Source organism: Ursus arctos, unplaced genomic scaffold, assembly GCF_023065955.2.
Source record: "Ursus arctos isolate Adak ecotype North America unplaced genomic scaffold, UrsArc2.0 scaffold_10, whole genome shotgun sequence".
Lineage (NCBI taxonomy): Eukaryota > Metazoa > Chordata > Mammalia > Carnivora > Ursidae > Ursus > Ursus arctos.
Genome location: NW_026622764.1, coordinates 59,598,667 through 59,618,913, shown reverse-complemented (window position 1 = coordinate 59,618,913; position 20,247 = coordinate 59,598,667). Strand labels below are relative to the sequence as shown.

The 20,247-nt window shown below is 48.0% G+C and overlaps 1 protein-coding gene across 2 annotated transcripts in view; it reads left to right on the top strand.

Annotated features, from left to right (window-relative positions):
* SLC25A15 (solute carrier family 25 member 15) overlaps nt 1-19,912 on the top strand; it is a 30,452-nt gene extending 10,540 nt beyond the window's left edge. For both annotated transcript variants that reach the window (XM_044381785.3, XM_026493189.4), the window contains exons 3-7: nt 8,041-8,299; nt 12,211-12,348; nt 15,409-15,578; nt 16,465-16,623; nt 17,676-19,912. In XM_044381785.3, coding sequence (XP_044237720.1) covers nt 8,041-8,299; nt 12,211-12,348; nt 15,409-15,578; nt 16,465-16,623; nt 17,676-17,800 — 851 coding nt within the window. In that variant the 3' untranslated portion in view covers nt 17,801-19,912. The remainder of the gene's footprint in view (nt 1-8,040; nt 8,300-12,210; nt 12,349-15,408; nt 15,579-16,464; nt 16,624-17,675) is intronic.
* The last annotated feature ends 335 nt before the right edge of the window (nt 19,913-20,247 follow it).

Genomic DNA, 20,247 nt, shown 5'->3' with positions numbered 1-20,247 from the left:
AGCCTCTTCCCCCCCCGCCCCGTCCTCAAGCCTCTTCTCCCCCCCCCCGTCCTCAAGCCTCTTCTCCCCCCCCCGTCCTCAAGCCTCTTTGCCCCCCGTCCTCAAGCCTCTTCCCCCGCCCCGTCCTCAAGCCTCTTCCCTCCCCCCGTCCTCAAGCCTCTTCCCTCCCCCCGTCCTCAAGCCTCTTCCCCCCCATCCTCAAGCCTCTTCCCCCTGTCCTCAAGCCTCTTCCCCCCCCCGTCCTCAAGCCTCTTCCCCCCCGTCCTCAAGCCTCTTCCCCCCCCGTCCTCAAGCCTCTTCCCCCCCAGCCTCTTCCCCCCCAGCCTCTTCCCCCCCAGCCTCTTCCCCCCCAAGCCTCTTCCCCCCCAAGCCTCTTCCCCCCCCAAGCCTCTTCCCCCCCCAAGCCTCTTCCCCCCCCAAGCCTCTTCCCCCCCCCAAGCCTCTTCCCCTTCTCAAGCCTCTTCCCCTTCTCAAGCCTCTTTCCCCACCCAAGCCTCTTTCCCTCCCTCCTCCTCAAGCCTCTTTCCCTCCCTCCTCCTCAAGCCTCTTTCCCTCCCTCCTCCTCAAGCCTCTTCCCCCCGCCCCTTCCCCCCCACCTCTTCCCCCCCTGCCTCTTCCCCCCCGCCTCTTCCCCCCCACCTCTTCCTCCCCAGCCTCTTCCCCCCCTCCTCAAGCCTCTTTTCCCCCCTCCTCAAGCCTCTTTTCCCCCCTCCTCAAGCCTCTTTCCCCTCCCAAGCCTCTTTCCCCCCCAAGCCTCTTCCCCCCCCCCTTCAAGCCTCTTTCCTCCCCCTCCTCAAGCTTCTTCTCCCTCCTCTTCTAGCTCTGAGGCCTCTTCCTCCTCGAGGGTTTGTTTTTCCTTCTACGCTGAAGATTCTTCTTCCTGAGTCTCTAAGTTCTTCACCTTCTCTGGCTCAGTAACCTTTACTTCTTTAACAAATAGAAAGCTCAAGCCATCACCAGTTTCCTCCCCAGTTTCATGCTTTGAGTCTATTACTTTTAGCCACTTTTCCTTGAATTCCCTGTCTTCCTCCTTTCTTTTTTCATTTTGTGGGAGTGTATCTTTCAGTAATTCTCTCATAAATGATTTCTGGCTGGTAAATTTGATGAGGCTTTGCATATCTGAAAAGGTCCTTCACCATGCTTAATGCTTAAATGCTAATTTAACTTGATATAGAAATTTAGGTTCAAAATCATTTTCCCTTCGAATGTTGAAGACATCACTCCATTGCTCACTAATGTTCAGTGTTGCTGATGAAAAATCTGCTGCCAACGTGAGTATTGTTCCTTCATCTTCTCTGGAGATTTGTAGAATGTTCTCTTTATTCTTTAAATTCAGAGGGATTTTTTCCTCTCTTCTTTCTTTGACCAGTCCATCCTCTGCAATCTCTCTGTTCTCTCCTGTTACTTCTATAGGATGCTGCGTCTCTGCGTCCATCAACTGTCTTGCTTATGGCTTCTGCCACACTTCCCCTGCCTTTGTGATTTTGTGATTCATCATGGGACAGTTCCTTACCTTGGTTTGTATTGTACTCTTTAGTCCCATCTAATTTGCTACTTAGTGTTTTCTTTTCTTTTAAAAGTCAGTTTCCAATATCCTCAACTATTTTAGAGGGTGCTGCTTCTGTTTTCTGAATCCTGTTTTTTGCGTGACTAAATCTTTCATTTGTTGCCACTCCTTTTTGGTACTGGAGTTCTTTGGATTTTTCATTACTTCTAAAATTTCCTTCAGGTCATTTTTAAAAAGAATTTTATTTACTTGAGAGAGAGAGCAAATAAGCACAAGTGAGTGCAGACAGTGGGGGAAAGGCAAGAGGGGCAGAGGGAGAAGGAGAAGCAGACTCCCTACTGAGCAGGGAGCCCTACATGGGCCCTCATTCAGATTATTTTTAAGAAATTTCCTTATCTTGGGGTGCCTGGGTGGCTCAGTCGGTTAAGTGTCTGCCTTTGGCTCAGGTCATGATCCCAGGATCCTGGGATTGAGCCCCACGTCAGGCTCCCCGCTCAGCGGAAAGCCTGTTTCTCCCTCTCCCTCTGCTTGCCACTCCCCCTGCTGTGCTCTGTCTCTGTCAAATAAATAAGGAAATTTTTTTTTTTAAGATTTTATTTATCTCTTCAACCACTAAGTCCAGAATTTCCATCAAGCCTTTAAACTTCATCACGGTAACTACTGACATGTCTTTGCATTTTAAATCTAATACCCAAGCCATCTTTTGGTCAGTTTCTGTCAACTGAATTCTTTCCCTATGGTGATATTTTCCTATTTCTTTGCGAAAGTCTAGTAATTTCTTTCTTCTTCTTTTTTTTTTTTTTAAAGATTTTATTTTTAAGTAATCCTTACACCCAAGGTGGGGCTTGAACCCTGAGATTAAGAGTTGCATGCTCTTCTGACCTAGCCTGCCAGGCACACCAAGTCCAGCAATTTCTGATTGTACACAAGACTTTGTGGATATGTAGTCAAAACAGGATTGTTTTATTTCCCTGAAGAGTAATTTTTGGTTTTGCAGGCCTGCTAGACTCTGCCAAACTAAAAAAAATCTTTAAAAAAAAATTATATATATATGCCTCATCAAATTTACCAGCCAGAAATCATTTATGAGAGAACTACTGAAAGATACACTCCCACAAAATGAAAAAAGAAAGGAGGAAGACAGGGAATTCAAGAAAAAGTGGCTAAAAGTAATAGACTCAAATATATACATAAAATTATCGAGTGAGTGTCCTTCACCTGGAAGGAAGTTCTCTGCAGAGCAGGATTTGGTCTTCGGCACAGCCGTGTGTCAGTGCCTGGACAAGGGATCCAGCCCGAGGGCACCCATACATGCCAAGGGCTTTGTAGTATGTGTAGAAATCTGGGATTGCGACACCTGCAGCTTTGTTGTTCTTTCTCAGGATTGCTTTGGCTACCCAGGGACATTTGTGCTTCCATACAAATTTTAGGATTATTTGGTCTGGTTCTGTGAAAAGTGCTGGTGGTATTTTCATAGGGATTGCATTGAATCTGTTGATTTGCTTTGGGTAACATGACATTTCAGTGATGTTTGTTCTTGCAGTCCACAAGCATGGTACACTTTTCCAGTTGTTTCTGTTGTCTTCAGTTTCTCTCTCATTGCTGTATAGTTTTCAGAGTACGGGTCTTTTACCTCCTTGGTTAAGTTTATTCCTAAGTATTTTATTCTTTTTGGTGCAGTTATAAATGGGATTGTTTTCTTAATTTCTCTTTCTGCTAATTTGTTATCAGTGTATAGAAATGCAGCAGATTTCTGTATATTTTGTATCCTACAAATTTACTTCATTTATTTTAATTTTTTTTTTTTTGGGTGAAATCGTTAAGGTTTTCTTTCTTTTTTTGAGTAGACTCCACACCCACTGTGGAGCACAGTGCAGTGCGTGAACTCATGACCATGAGATCAAGACCTGAGCTAATATCAAGAGTTGGACGCTTAACCAACTCAGCCACCCAGGTGTCTCTATCATGTCCTGTGTAGACAGTGACAGCATACCTTCTTCCTTACCAATTTGAATGCCTTTCATTTCTCATGTGATTGCTGTGGCTGGGACTTGAGTGCTAGGTTAAGTAAGTGGTGTGTGGCCATCTCTGTCTTGTTCCTGATTATAGAGGAAAAGTTGTCAGCTTTTCACCATTGAGTATGATGTTAGCTGTGGGTTTTTCATAGATGGCCTTTATTATGTTGAGTTATATTCCCTCTAAACCTACTTTGTTGAGAGTTTTTTTCACGAATGGTTGTTGTATTTTGTCAAATGCTTCTCTGCATTTATCGAGATAATCATATTGTTTTGATCCTCTTGCTAATATGGTGCATCCCACTGATTGATTTCAGAATATTGGAACCACCCTTGCATCCCTGGGATAAAGCCTACTCGATCTTGCTGAAGGATGCTTTTTTTTTCTGTATTGTTGAATGCCATTAGCTAATATTTTGTTGAGGGGGATTTTTGCATCTGTGTTCATCAGAGATATTAGCTTGTAGTTTTCTGTTTTGTAGTGTCTTTGTCTGCTTTTGATGTCAGGGTAGTGCTGGCCTCCTAGGATGAATTTGGAAGTTTTCCTTTTCTATTTTTTTGGAATAGTTTGAGAAGGATAGGTATTAACTCTTCTTTGTGTTTTATAGAATTCACCTATGACTCCATCTGGTCCTGGACTTTTGTTTGTTGGGAGGTTTTTGTTTTTGTTGGTTTTTTTTTTTTTTTTTTTGATTACTGATTCAGTTTTATTTCTAGTAATTGGTATGTTCAAATTTTCTTTTTTCTTTTCTTTTCTTTTTTTTTTTTTTTTAAGATTTTATTTATATACTTAGCACAAGCAGGGGAATCAGCAGGTGGAGGGAAAGGGAGAAGTAGGCTCCCCACTGAGCAGGGATCTCAGTGAGGGGCTCAATCCCAAACTCTCAGATCATGACTTGAGCTACCCAGGTGCCCCTCTGTTCACATTTTCTGTTTGTGATTCTAGATGTTTCTAGGCATTTATCCATTTCTTGGAGGTTGTCTAATTTGTTAGCATGTAATTTTTCATAATCTTACAATCCTTTGTATTTCTGTGATGTCCATTTTTATTTATTTTTTAATCTTTTATGGCTTTTTGTCTTTCGTATGTCTGCTCTGATCTTTATTTCCTTCTGTCTTAGGGCTTTGCTTGTTCTTCTTCTAACTCTTTTCAGTATAAGGTTAAGTGGTTTGAGATTTTTCTTGTTTCTTAAGTTAGGCCTATGTTGCTATAAATTTTCCTCCTAGAACTTACTTGCGCTGCATCTCCGAGATTTTGGGCCATTGCGTTTTTGTTTTCATTTGTCTCCATGCGTTTTTTTTTATTTCCCCTTTGATTTCTTGGTTGACCCATTCAGTGTTTAGCAGCATGTTATTTAATTTCCATGTGCTTTATGAGTTTTTTTTTTTTTCTTCTGATTGATTTCTAGTTTCATACTGTTATGGTCAAAAAGGTGCTTGATATGATTTCAATCTTCTTATATTAATTGAGATTTATTTTGTGGCCTAATGGTATATTCTGGAGAATGTTCCATGTGCATTTGACATGAATGTGTATTCTGTTTTTGGATGGAATGTTCTATATGTATCTGTTAACGTTCATCTGGTCTAATGTGTTGTTCAAAGCCACTATTTCCTTGTTAATTTTCTGTCTGGGTGAACTGTTGATGTATCTGGGGTATTAAAGTCCCCTACTATTACTGTATTACTGTCAGTTTTTCCCTTTGTGTCTGTTAATTGCTTTATGTATTTAGGTGCTCCTATGTTGGTGCATAGATATTTACAATATGCTCTTGTTTTCTGGTTGGATTGATCCCTTTATCATTATGTAGTGCCCTTCTTTGTCTCTTGCTACAGTGTTTAGTTTAGTCTGTTTTATGTAAGTATTGCCACCCCAGTGTCTTTTTTTTTTTTCCTTTGTTAAATGTTTTCCCTTCACTTTCAGTGTATATATGCTTAGGTCTGAAGGGAGCCTCTTGTAGGCAGCATATAGATAGGTGTTGCTTTTTTAAGTAAATGCCATGCCCAACCTGGGGCTTGAACTCATGATTCCTAGATCAAGGGTCACATCTTCTACTGACTGAGCTGGCCAGGCGTACCCCCCCCCCTTTATCTTTTGATTGGAGCATTTAGTCCATCAGGAGCCTTTTTTGGTTGGAATGTTTTGAAAATGATATGCCTCCCTGTGCTGTTAAACAGAACATTTATTGAGTGCCTCCATTGAGTATGAGATTGGTGGTCCTGGACCTTCTGGTAAAGGGTCTGCTTCTTGGTCATCAACTCTGCCCTCCCTGTTTTCACCACTGACACCATCCCTGCCCCAAGAGATTTCCTTAACACCTTGTTATTTGCTGACTCAACTGTTTTGAGCATAGAAAACCCGCAGCACTGGCCTTGGTAAAGTGTAGAGCGCACCATGGTCTGAGCCCCTCTCCTGCAGAATAAAATGCAGGGCCTGTTGGGACACCTATAAAAGAATGCAGAATTGTTTGCATTTTTCACTCGAGATGATCAGAGGTCTGTCTGTGCTCTAAGCAAGTGGAGAAGTATTCCTATGAGTTATTCATAGCTTCATGGATACTTGATGGACATCTGAGGACCTGCTAGGTTTCAGTGGCTGGTGCTGGTGTTCAGAATTGTCACCACCCACTTAAGAGGGTCCTGGACAGTATCATTTGTGGTAAATTACATGGGAGTCAGTTACCTCCATCGATCAAAGGAGAGAATTGTAGTTAGCATTTGAAAATGCACTAGCCTCCTACCTTCTCTCTGTGGGAAATGTAACTGTTACAGGTATGCAACAAATGCAAGCGTTAGCAACCCGGGATATCCGAGCTGTTCAAGATGATCGCATTAAAATAGGGAGAAGTTCCAGTTAAAATTGTAATGCTCTGAATTAAATGCTTTATTCAGTTTATCTCCATGTAGGTTACCTAAATTATGTGTCCTCTTTAAAAATGCTGACATTCACCTCTTCTTTTGGAATAATTATTTTTATATAACTAGGGTCCTATTTTATTCCTATAAGTACCTGAGAGAGAATAACTATAGTTGTAGTAACATCTTGAATTATAGTCCACTAATTCAGAACTGGGGATAATTTGGCAAGATGAAGTGGAAATGTATCATTACTCTCCTAGAAGAAAGTAGGGAGAGGAGCCCAGATAAACTTGTGATTGCTTAAAAGAAGAGCTCACAGTTTTCAGACTCCTTGAAAATGTCTGCTTATCTGCCAGTAATTACATGGGAGTTTTTCAAAACAGACCCTCTCCTGTCTCTACTTTGCACTATTTAGTCAGAGTAACTATGTGTAATGTCAAAGTTATGAAATAGCATTTCTTAAATATTTATGTAAACCTCTTCAACTTTTTTTTTTTTAAGATTTTATTTGAGAGAGAGTGAGAGGGGCAGGAGCAGTGGGTGAAGGACAAGTAGACTCCATGCTGAGCACAGAGCCTGATGGTGGGCTCGATCTCACAACCTTGAGCCCAAATCAAGAGTCGGGCACTTGACTGACTGAGCCACCCAGGGAGCCCCAGCCTTCTCTTCAATTTTGATGAAGCTTTAAAAACCTAATCCAGTGGTTAGGTTTCCTGACACAGCCTGGGGACATCTGAGATACAGTGATCTCTGAGGCCCAGGAAAGGTGGAAGCGTGAACGAGTGGCCTTTCTCAAACGCTGACCCAGTCCAGGGTCTGGGGATATGACAGAGGTGGTTATAGTTCACGCTGTTCCTTATGTTCAGAATTTTTATTGAAGTCCTCTACAGCGATTTAGATTTTGCGGTTTTCTAAACTCTTACAATAGAAAAGCGTAAAAATACGTGATCGGTGCGAAGCAAAGGTAAGTTTCAGTACATTCTCTATTCGAATACAAATCATTAATTGGTAGAATCCAACTGAAAATTTTCCACATGGTCAAATTTTAGCTCTTTAGGGATTAGCCAGATTCTTTGTCATCTTTATCCGTTGCCTCTTTCTCTGTTTTTCTGACGGTCGTCTGTACTGCTGGGCATTAGGCAGAGGGGAGTGATTCGCTCCTGCCGACGTCTCCTCCCTCTGAATGGCTGCGTGCACACAGTAGCCGCTCTTCAATAACCGTTCGTGCAGCAGCCATTATCTTACGCCTTCTCGTCCATTTTTATTTACTCCTCATGCTAACCGGATGAGGAACCAAGGCTCCGAAGTTAATATCACCTGTCCAGAATCTCTCAGCAGAGCCAGGCTTCAAGCCCAGGTCCATCGGACCCCATTGCGGACTCCCCAGAACACACGCCACGCCTTTGCGTCCTGTGGTTTTGACTGTTGAACACATGTCTGTCTCTGCCACCGAGGGCGGACCCCTTCAGGGCCGGAGCTGGGGACCCTTTGGTGTTGATGGGACTGGGCTCGAAGGTTTTGGCGGGGAGAGAGGGTGCAGTGAACTGCAACGGAAGCAAGCCCTGGGGTAGGCTGCTCATGTCTCATTCCCGTGGGGGCTGGAGGCTGCGTTCTGGCACAGTAGACTGCTGCTGGAGAAGACTTCTGTCCTGGTTTTAGGGGGCACGGCATGTGTACTGACCGGGCAGCCCTTTGACACCTTGAAAGTGAAGATGCAGACGTTCCCCAGCCTGTACCGGGGCCTCACCGACTGCTGCCTGAAGACCTACTCCCAGGTGGGCTTCCGCGGCTTCTACAAGGGCACCAGCCCGGCGCTGATCGCCAACATCGCCGAGAACTCCGTCCTCTTCATGTGCTACGGCTTCTGCCAGCAGGTGGTGCGGAAAGTGGCTGGATTGGAAAAGCAGGCCAGGCTGAGGTGAGTTGTGGGCACCGACACTTGCATAGTCAAGATTTTTACGACACCTTGTGGGAAGACTGTTTCCTTTTTTAAAATAACCCCTTTCTTTCTGCTTGTGAAGTCGTCTACCGTCATCCTCTAAAACTTGGAAAACAGGTGTCCGCAGGCTAGTCCGCGATGCCGCATGGAGAAGGAGCCGCCCTTACGTGTCGGTGTTCTTCGGGAAGATGCTTTTCAGATGCTGCTGGTGGTAGTACTTCTCCTGTAGGCACAAGGGCTGGACTGGGGCCATAGATGGAACTTGTGAGCCGAGTTTTGGGTTCCGCTTCATCAGCAAAATGCAGAGGATTGGAAGAAGCCGCCTGAGCCAGACAGGTTTGAGAGAGACTTGGAATTTTCGGAAGGGTTGGAAGCATCTGGGAAGATGGAGATGAATGCACTCTTTGTCTGGCCACGTCTGCCCAAACCTCAGACTTCGGCTTGTGCTCGGTCGTCCCTTGGGTGTTTATTTACGCAGAGACTAAAAAGAAGCCAGGAACCACTGGGGCGTGTAGCCCTCCCTTTTCTGAACGTTGATTTATTTTAAATCATCTAAAGTTGTATCAGCTTCATGGTTGCGAAGGGCAAATAGCCGTATGGGTCATTTGGTAGGAATTGGAAACCCTGTTGCAGCTCAGGTCCCACCTGACTAAAGTAGGCCCCTTTTGTACAGAAATGTTCTCTGGAGGTGCATGGCGGTCTCAAAGATGTGCCCTTTTGTAGGCAGGAGTTCTGTCTTCATGGATGGAACTTATTTTTTAAAGGCTTGGGACTGGATGACTGTAGAGGGCTGCGCACTGATTCTAGGACCTTCTAGCACAGAAGGGTCATGAAGAAGAGGCAGAAGTAAAGAAGAAAGCAGGAGACAAACTGGGAGAGTGTGCGATCTCATGATAGAGACTGACAGAGCACTGTAGCAACTGTCACTGTCCCCACTGGAGGGGGAGACTTTCTCTGGGAGGAGACCGGAGGTGTAGGTCCCTGCAGCATTCCTGGAGGACCACGCCTCCCGGAGACGGAGATAGCGAGCAGCCCCCCGCGGCCCTGGAGGAGGTCCGACAGCCAAGAAGCCGTCCTGTTTCACGTGGCCTACCCCCGCAGCCTCCTCTTCTTCGGTTCTGGTGAGGTGGGAGGGGGCTGCGTCTTCATCCCACAGAGCAGCGTTTGCTTATTACCTGGGGGGAAACGCTCCTTTGGAGTTTACAGAGCTGGGACACCGCGGCCGTCCTGTTTTGTCTAGCCCTCAGCAAAGCCCGTGCTGTTCTGTTGTAGAGATGAAGACTGACGTGCAGATACTGGTTTCGGATCCTGTTATCTGAGTTCCTAACCGAGAGCGGGACCCAAAGCCATGTCTTCCGAGTCCCTGTCCGTACTCTTTCCGTAAGACCAGAGTGGGGGCTCTGGACTCCGGTGTAGGGGTCAGGTCTAGAGGAAGGCGTGATAAGTAGGGGCAGTGAAAGGAAAGCACCACTTGGAAGAACCTGCCGTGAATTTCAGCAATAATACCGTAAATATTTGCCTGTCCTTGCTTTGAACGCCACCCCGAGTAGGGTTCTCCTTTGACCTTTGGCCGCACGGGGTCTTAGCACAGCAGGAGTGTTCAGGTGCATGTTTGTTGAATGGGTGACAAGCAGTCGATGCTTACCAGATCCCATCCTATGTCTACTGAGGTTTCAGTGCCAGGTCTAAACGCCTCTCCTGCAGGTGCGGCCTGGGGCCCGCGCCCCTCACTGAGTGCCCTGGTAGACGAGAGTATTCGTTAGAGCGCCAGGGTCCGCTGCAAGTCTGATTTGGCCTTGTGGTTGCACTAGACAGCGTGCTTGGGGTTCGTTCAGGTGGCCGACTCCTTACCGCAGCGTAGGCAGCTGACATTAGCTTCGCTTGGATAGAGGTCCACCTCGATTGATGCCACCTTTGTGCCAGCAAAGCTGGCAAGCCCTGGTTAACGACGCTGTTGCCGGTCAGCGAGTTGATGGAGAGTCCCTGAGGGAGACAAAGTACGGATCTGTGGGCTGGCCGAAAGAAGCCACTTTAAGCTTTGGTTTTGACAAACCGCTAAGTCAGGGTGAAGCGTGTTGGACAGCTTCCATACGCTAGAAGCTGAGAGCAAGTACAGTCGTGTGTCTGGCTCTCGCCAGGTAATGGTCTGATACCCGATTCTCTAAAATGAAAAGCAAGTCCAGACTGCAAGCAGGGTCTTCCTCCTGGAAGCAAGCCTCGCTCCCAGCCAACTCTTCTGGGACCCACCAGGCCTGGGCGCCTGCCCTCTGTCTGCCCACGGCGCCGAGGCCAGGTCACCAGGGAATAGAAGTTTGGGGCTAAGATCAGAGGTGGCCCTTGATTTTATGCTCCTGTCTCAGGAGTATAAGCCTCAGTTTATGTAACTGTTTAATGTAACTCCGGGACAGCTCGTGAGCTAGGTCTGTTAGGCTTTTGCTCACGGTCTGGGGAAAACCTGTGAGGGGACCTCGCTACCCAGGGCAGCCAGGGGGTTACCTCACGGGGGGTGGCAGCCCGGGGGTTAGGTGACGGCGGGCTGCTGGCATTGAACAGGTGAGAGTCAGGGAGCCAGTGGTCCTGGGAGCAGCTCGGTCTTTCCTGCCCGACCCCAGGTGCCAGCCGAGCTCCTGTGACAGTGGCTCCTGTGACAACACTGTCCCAGGTTGGAAGGGATCTTTTTTTCCAACCCTCATAAACACTCAGAGAATTCCTGACAAGTGATTTCTCAGACTTTTCCCCGTATTTTTGAACTCTGGTGGGACCTCACTCTCACAGCCCTGCTGGTGACTGGCTGGCGGTACCAGACCCCTCCGAGGTGAAATGAAGCCTTCTGGTTTTTGTGTTTATGTGCGTCAGTTCCTCCATTTAGGTTTCTGACATAGCCATCTTACCTCCAGCCATCGGGCCTGCTGACTGGCACTGCCTCCACCCTGTCCCCACCGCCAGCAGCTCCTGCTGCTCTCTGGGGCTGAGGTCAGGAGGTCATCAGCAGAACTGGGCAATCTTTTTGCAATGAGCAGGTTTTTGGTTAAAAATTTATCCTGGGCTTTCATCTACGACGGTTACATCACACACGTGGTTGCTCCGGGTTGGATTTTGGGCGTGCAGGGGTGGTCCTGGCGTAGTGGCAGCTACGCTGAAGCACTGATGATCTGTGTCTTCTGAGTGGTGAGAGTTTGGGTCATTTTTTCCCCTCTCTCTCTGTTTTCTAGATCACTGTGTCTTAGTTCTGGCTGCTGTAACACAATATTCTCAACCGGGCGGCGTAAACAAACGTTCGTTTTTCAGTTTCCGAAACTGGAAAGTCCAAGATCATGGTGCTGGTTGACTGGGCGTCTGGCAAGGGCCCACTTCCTGATGTACAGATGGACACTTCTTGCTGTGTCCTCAAAGGGTGGAGAGAGATCGGTGGTCTCTTAAGACTGTAATCCCAACCTGGGGGGGTTCTACCCTCATGACCTCATCTAAACCTAATTACCTCCCAGAGGTCCCCTCTGAATACCGTCCCCTTGGGGGGGTTAAGGCTTCAGCATAGAGCTGTAGGGATGGGGGATACATTCCGTGCGTAGCACTATGACTGAGGAAAGGAGCATGGATTTTGCAGCAGGCAGACCGGCGTTTGAATCCTAGCCTTGCCACATAGTAGTGGTGTGACTTCGGGTGCGTTATGTATTCGATGCCTTGTTTTTTTCCATATGAAAATTGGGGTGTCGGTGTTGGCCTGCCAGGGCTGTGGGATCCTTAGATGAAGCAGCGTGTGCAAGTTCCCAGCGGGCACTCAGGAAAGAGCCCCTCTCCTTCGATCCTTGCCCTCCCTTACCAGCCGCGTGCTTTGCATGGTGAGTGCTGAATGAATGAGTAACCGGACTCCCGTGCTGGTTTCCTTCCAGTGATCTGCAGAATGCGGCCGCGGGTTCCTTCGCCTCTGCCTTTGCCGCCCTGGTGCTCTGCCCCACTGAGCTTGTCAAGTGCCGGCTACAGACCATGTATGAGATGGAGTCATCAGGAAAGATAGCCAGAAGCCAGAAGTAAGCACTGCTTGGGCACAAATGTTGGGTCCCTGTTGCCTTGCTGCATTGAGCATTTGTCGATTTTATATTGTACCAAAACTAAGTGGCACAGAAAGAGATTTATCTGCTCCAAAATACTGCGTTTTTAAAACTCTTTCCCCTACCAGTTAAAGGATCACTTTCTGAATGAACTTCCTGGTGGTTGGACCCAGCCCCGCTCCCACCACAGAACACTGTAGGCAGATAGTCAATGCCTGGGGAGCAGAGAGTCCGGGAGCTCCCATCACTCTTGGCTTGTTGAGGCATGAGGCCTGGTCCCCAGCTGGATTGCAGGCACACAGCAGGCAGCTGGGGACCGTGTCTGAGAGCTGAGCCTTCGTAAGTGCCAATTTGGGTTCCAAGATGAATATCTGGTGCCCATTCCCAGGTTTCACATGGGCTGATCAGCTCAGATCCTAGGGTTGCTTGCTTCCTTATCTCCCTCCCCGATCCTTCACACGTACCCACAGAGGGCCCGGGTTCTGAGAACATGCCTCAGAGCCCTCGTGAGCTACTCTGTAACCATCAAAACAGTCCCCCCTCCTCCGCCATGTGTCTTGAAAACAGATTCTAGTTACATGACAGTGTGTCATGTACAGTATGATTGATTTGGATTGTAAAGCAATTTGTTGTCTTTATTAATCTCAACACTTGCTTATTTATCTTAACATCTGGCTGACTAAAGCTCTCCATCACTGTGGTTAACTCAAAGTCTGTGAATCTGATGGGAAAAATCAGGTAAATTGACCATTTATAGAATTAGTCTCCTCCCAGTGAGGATGGGGTGTCTTTTTACTTTTCTTTTTTTTTAAAGATTTTATTTATTTATTTGCCAGAGAGAGAGAGAGTGCGTGCACACAAGCAGGGGGAGTGGCAGGCAGAGGGAGAGAAGCAGGCTCTCCACTGAGCAGGGAGCCCGATGCGGGACTCAGTCCCAGGACCCTGGGATCATGACCTGAGCCGAAGGCAGATGCTTAACCGACTGAGCCATACAGGCGCCCCAGAGGATGGGGCTTCTAATAGAGCTCTGTATCTGCCCCCTTGAGACTCATTACAACCAGTTTGAATCTATTACTTATAGCCTAGAGGTCCAAAAGCATAAGTCTTCAAAACTTTTTGTTGAGATACGTGTATACACAGAAATCATGAGTGGGGGTTCTAACAGTCATAAACACGGTTGTGACCAGTGCCCAGATTAAGAGGTAGAACACGAATAGCACCCAGGAAGTTGCTCTCAGGTCCCTTAGAAGTAGTTTAAGGTGTTTTCTTTCAATTTTAATTTTTTATTTAAATTCAATTTAGTTAACGTATTATTAGTTCCAGGGGTAGAATTTAGTGAGTCATCAGTTGCATATAACACCCAGTGCTCATTCCAACAGGCGCCCTCCTTAATGCCCATCACCCAGTGACCCCATCCCCCCCCCCCGCCTCCCCTCCAGCAACCCTCCATTTGTTCCCTGAGGTATTTTTAAAGAAAGTAATTGTTGGCTCCAAAAACTTAAGCGAATGGACAACTTGCCCAAAAGTAAGTCCTGGTTGACTCTATTTTAGGTGCGGCAGTGCCCGCGGGGGTGTATGGCAGCCTGGGGTTAAGACGGGTCAGAAGGCGGGCCGGTCACGGTCACGTAGAGTTGGATTACCGTGTTGCATTCCCACTAGAATGGGAGCCGAGTTGCAGGAAGGACCTGGATAGTGAGTGATGCCCGGTGAAGCCTGCTGAAGTGCCTCTTATTACCTGGGGGCTCGATTCTTCACTGGTCCAAGCGCAGTCACCTGCTGAGAGCAGAGTGAGGAGCAAGGGGTTCTCTGAACCGCACTGAGAATATGGCTTCCGGGGCTGTTTTCCTGACGGAGAAAGCCTGCCATGGTGTAGCCCTGCGTCCCAGCTGCTACAGGGCTCTGATCAGCCTGAAATAAGAATTCTTGCCTACCTACGCTCTAGGAACTAAATACTCGGTGCTTCTTGCCCTGTAGAATTTGTAAGAATTGCCTTCAAGTAACATCTACTCCCTTGCTCATCCCCTGCACTAACACAAAACAAACCCTAAGCCCCCGAACAGATTCCTTCAGGACACATTCCTTCAGTTCTTGCTGAGTTTGGACAGCTCCTTATCGTAATTTCTCTTAGTGTCGGAAGAAAATAGGTATTGGCTCTTTTACGTCTTGGATAAGGACATCTAGAATGGACGAATGCCCTAAAAAACACATTTGTTTATGGAGGGCAAGGGGATACAAGCAGTATAAAAGTCAAGAGCTTGTCTGGCTTTCCCTGACTTTTCTTTCTCTGCCTATCAGATAGGGGTTGGATTTTATTTGTACGTTTTCTGAGGGTCCGGATCTGCTCACGGAATCCTTTATACGGCGGAAGCTGTGGGGCAGATTCCTGAAGACACCCCCCCCCCCCCCCGGGAGAACTGTCCGCGGGCAGGAGTGTTGCTCGGTGCCACCTACTTCTTTGCCTTCTGCTTCCTGCGCACCGCAAAGTAGCCATTGCCTGCGGCGGCGAGCCCAGCAGTTGGCCCAGAGCGGCTCTGGGAGCCCACCGCGCGTGCGGGCACTGGTCCAGGTCCTTCGCTGTTTTGTCCACAGCCAGAGGACGTCTTTCTGATTTTCCAAAAATCCAGGGAACTCCTTTTCCAGGAGTATTCTCAGGGCTTCCTTGGCTGAGTGGCACACTTGGGAAATGTGAACACGGTTCCATTTGAGATGGGGTTCCGGCGTGGTCGGCTGAAATCTTGGCCGGAGCTGTGGCGGGCACGCGCAGCTCTGTATGAACGTGCACCTGAATGTCATTGCTGTCGGGTAGTTCAGGTGAGACCAGCTGTCCCAAAATAATCGTATCTGTGCTGCTCTGAGATTTCCTCCCTGCAGAAGCCTCGTAGTCTCAGAATCCGGGTCCTTCTGTTTCTAGAATTAGCCGTTCCCTGCCTGCCCAGGGCTGAGCCAGGCGGTCACTGGGGTGGGATCACTGGCCTCGCCACCCCCCCCCCCCGCCCCCACTCCCACCTGCCCTAAACGCAGCTCCCTGTCTCCTTGCAGCACCGTCTGGTCCGTGGTGAAGACCGTGCTCAGGAAGGACGGCCCCTTGGGCTTCTACCACGGCCTCTCCAGCACCTTACTCCGAGAGGTGCCCGGCTATTTCTTCTTCTTTGGCGGCTACGAACTGAGCAGGTCGTTTTTCGCATCAGGGAGATCGAAGGATGAACTAGGTAAGCGTGACGTGGGGTGCCTGTTGCGGAGCCCGTGGGGGTCTGCCGGGCCCTGGGGTTTCTGGAGGCTGGAAGGGGCCTTGGCACCTTCCACTGGGTGCACTCGTGTCCTCGTGACGGGGCTGAAGTTGGGCATCCCAAACTTCTTTACTAGAATAACATTTTAGGGGCGAATACAGAAATTACTTTTCCTGTGGGAAATCTCCAAAAAATGGGTAAATCGCCTATAAGGCATTTTGCCATAAGCTTAAAACTTGGTAATAAATCTTGAAAGTGTTTCCGGAGCACTGAAAAGTGTCGTTCTTTCTAGCCTGTCCTGTGTAGCTGCTTGACAACCCTGTGCACGTTTGGCTTGCATGAATGATTACTTTTTTTTTCTCCAACACGTCCCTTCAGTGTTGGGACTTATTCTGCAGTTAGGCAAGCTCCCAGGCTTAACTGAAGACAACTTTGGTTTTCATGGTTAAGGAAGAATCAGGGCTGTGGGGTATTAAAATATTGAAATACTTCAGACTGAGACTGTTGGAAAAAACGGGGCCTGTGTTTCAGTGGCCACTGTTCTCATGCCCCATGGCGGGGGTGTTACGTTGGCGGGGCCAGCCCTCTGGAGGGCAGGACAGCAGGGCTGTGGCACCACAGTGACCGGCACCAGTTTGGTCCTGCCGTGATGAGGGGCAGGCCTGGAGTGCCACATGGGTCCCCGTGCCCGCTGAGCAGGGAGCCCAAAGGGGGCTCGATCCCTGAGATCGGGACCTGAGCTGAAGGCAGACGCCTTACTGACAGAGCCTCAGCATTTTTATTCTCAGCTACCTGCAGCCCCCACTACACTGACCTCTGGAAATGCTGGTCTTGAGACAGGACGCTGTTTGCTCATTCCCTTCTCTAGGCCCTGTCCCTTTGATGTTAAGCGGTGGAGTTGGTGGAATCTGCCTTTGGCTTGCTGTTTACCCAGTGGATTGCGTCAAATCCAGAATTCAAGTTCTTTCCATGTCTGGAAAGCAGGCAGGATTTATCGGAACCGTTATAAGCATTGTGAGAAATGAAGGTGAGTCTGCTCATTGCAGAAACGGAGTGGGTGTGTGTAGACCAGTCATTTCGCTGGAAGCCTTGTTGAGGTTGCTCTCTTCCCCTGCCTCCTGTCCTCTTTCTAGCATGGTTTCCGTTTCTAAACCCCTTCTTTAGCTTACTTCCATTCTCAAGAATGCTTAATATTGTTATTCCTCACTTCTGGGCCAGGATGTTGTGTTCTGAGTAGCCTGGAGGGAACTTTAAAAATAGACTGCCTGAGGGGACCCATTTGTTCTATATAATATGGTATCAGAAAATGATCTCTAGCAGAACCACTAAGGGAGTTTAAAGAACGTGCAGCAAGTCCCTAATGCTAAGACTTCCTGAAGGTGATGGGCTCTGATTGAGCGTTCTGCAGGAGGATAAAGATTTTCTAGGTGATGTTTGTGTAAAGCCAGGGTCGTGCCACTGGTGAGTAAAGACCTGTCCTTCCAGCATCCACTATACACCTTCCAGCTCGGGATGTGAACTTCTCGGGCTTGATTTTGAGAGTGAGCAGTCCCAGGGTGTGGAGACAGTTTAGTTCATACCCCAGAGTTGCATCACACTTCGTAGTTTCACAGTGTACTTACACCTCCCTCATCCACTTGGACCTTCAGAGCCACCTTGGGCAGTGCCAGCAGTAGACACGGGGCTCCGACTCTGCTTTTGGCCCAATGCCTTGCGGTCTTTGCCCTCCCAGGCAACACTGCAAGGCTGCCGCCCCCTGTGGCCCTGGGGTTGCTTCTGTCTGCCCAGATGAGGCCTCCGCTGGGCCTGGTCCACTTACCAGGAGTGAACCCGGGCTGGGATTAGTGTATATGGTATCTGAGCATCACCCAGCTTTGCCAGAAGACCTGATGCCTGTCCTTGTTTCCGTTACTCTTTCATTCCCATTAGTCCTGGGAAATCTAGAAAGAAGTCCTTGCATCACTTGCTGGTGTTCAGTGCGCTGTCTGGATTTGTAGGAGTCCAGCCCTGTGCTCTGTGGCTTCACGGGGTCTCTCCAAGGACGGGCGTCTCAGTCTTTGATCACTTTTTATCTTCTAGGAATAACGGCCTTATATTCTGGACTGAAACCTACTATGATTCGAGCGTTCCCTGCCAATGGGGCACTCTTTTTGGCCTACGAATACAGCAGGAAGCTGATGATGAGCCAGTTTGAAGCATACTGAAGTGTCCCGGGGAACCGAGATCTAAGTTGAGGTGTTGGATGACTACAGTTCATCTCAGGGTTTCATGGAGTACAAGACCAATGTGGAATTATTTTGATTTCATAGGAATTTTGTTTTTTTGGTCTTCCCTTATTGTACCCTAAATCTTAAACTTTGTGGAAAGGGCCTCTATTTTATATCCTATAATTTCTGCCCATAATTATACTGAAATAGAAAAGTTGCTGCTGTTGTCCTTGGTGGGACATTTAGGGTGAGTCGCCGGCCCTGTGCACAATCTGAACGGCTAACTCTAGTTCTGTCAGGGCTTTGGCATAAACCTGTATGTGTCCATGCAGATCGGATGGGTACGTGTTAGCAAAGCACAGTTTGGTCCCATGTTTCAGCTCAAACCTCACGAGAAAAACTCAGAGGTAACCATGTTTCATGAAGATGGCTCTGAATGATCGCTGCACTCGTTCTAGATGTAGGGTCTCTTTTAAAATTTGCTTGGTACGTACTCTAAGTGGCTAAAGTTGTTAAGTTTTTCTGTGGTGCTTGAAAACTAAAATATCCATGTAGATTTTGTCGAGGAGAACATACGTGCGTACCGGTGCGGCTTCCATGTTCATGGTTTAGGTTAGGAGTAAGCATCGCGGATTTTCCCAGGACGTTCTACCGTTAAAATAGTGCCATTCATTCCCTAGGTGGGATCATCTACACCTGCTGCAGTGTCAGGTGTGGCGAGAGCAGCACGCCCCTCACCTGCGCCAGCTTCCTTCTCTCCCAAAGAACTTCCCCCCCTGCTGGGCTTTAGGGAGAGGCCGAGGGCGGGGGGCTCTGCTGCTGTGCTGTGTGAAGACCTGTGACTGACAGCAGCCCTTAGCCTCTGTCTCTGGGTCCTGGTCCGGGTAGGGTTGCAGAGTATTTCTTTGGACCGCCTATGGGCTGTTGATCCACTTTGGACCACTCACTTATCGCCTCCCCTGATCAGAAACCCTTCCCGGGAGCAGAGTGCCAAAGCCAAGAGAAGCCCTTGCTCCCTGTCTGGTGCCTCGAGGACAGTGCTGGACAGAACTGGACAGAACCTAGTGCTTGTCCTCCACAGTGAGTGCTGCTGGGGCTGACCCTTTCTCACGTTTATCTCGGGATCCAGAACTGCCATGTTTCTTACAGTGTTGGAGCCTTTTACATTTGGTACTGGCAGTCCGTGGCTTTTCATGATTGTATATAGGGAGTTAAAGCAATGAAACAAGCCAAGTAATTTTATTAAGCTATGCCGTATGTATGCACTAACCTCCACCCCCAAGCCCCAGGTCACCTGGTGTAAGAGGGTCCCTTCTTGTCCCCACTTAGGCAAGCCTCATCATTCCATGCTGCTCCAAGACCAGCAAGGGCGCTCTCAGTAACAAGTGTTCTTAGGTAGGCTGGAAGCGAGCAGGCTGACACTACTCCTGTCTGTCCCGTGTGTGTCTGTCCGTGTTGGCACAGCGTCAGCCTTGAGTGAAACCTCCGGTTTCCTGAAGCTCTTTGTTCTCTGCAGAGTCTCTGTGCTAACTCTAGCCATGTGCCAGAAGCAAGAGGGTCAGGGAAGTGAGCTGCTGACCCCCCGGGGGCTGCTGCAGACTTTTGCGGGGGGGGGGGGGGTTGCTGAGTGTTGTGCCTGACGGACTCCGGAGCAATGGCTGGTCTGCCATCTGCTTTTTCTTTGAAAGAAAACCATTTTTCTGCCTTTTCTTTTCAATGGTCAGTAGCTATGAGTGGTGCTTCATCTGGACAGGCCTGGACTGAAGCAAGAGAAAATGGGGCTGGCTTCCAGCAGGAAGTAAGCCACTTCAGAATCCTTGAGCCCCCGCCTTGCACCCGTGAGCCCAGCTGAGTTAGGCCTGTCGGCAGTGGACCCTCTCACACGTTGTCCTTTAAAGAAAGATTGAACTAGCTGCAATAGCAACAGTCCGAGGCAAGTACAAGTAGGAGTAAGGAATGAGACCTAAATCAGGGCAATTTGTTTGTTTGCTTAATTCATGGTTCGGTATTTGGACACACTTTGTACCATTTCAGCTCTGTACTCCAGACAAAAACAGTAACTTGAAATCGTGTGTTTAAAGCAATTCTATCATTAAATTATTTACCTAATATTTGAGTATATGATGATTTAAGTACTTTACATGCTAAGAACCAGCCGTCAGGAGTGTTTATGTAGAGTAATATTTCAAGGTAGTGGATTTATTGCAATGAGCACTGTTTTTTGTCGGCAGTATTCCGGATATAAAATATATTCTGCAGTTGTGAAAGTTGGCCTGCTAGCATTATTCCCCCTGTGCCTTGTGCATGTGATGGGACAGGATGCTGTTCTGTTGTTAAAAATAGTTAAGCTTCCTATTACATTTTGGCTAGTTCTATTCCAGGGTAGTTAGTTCTTTTTGACAAAAACAGTATCCTTCCGCTGTATCATGATGGATGATTCTCAA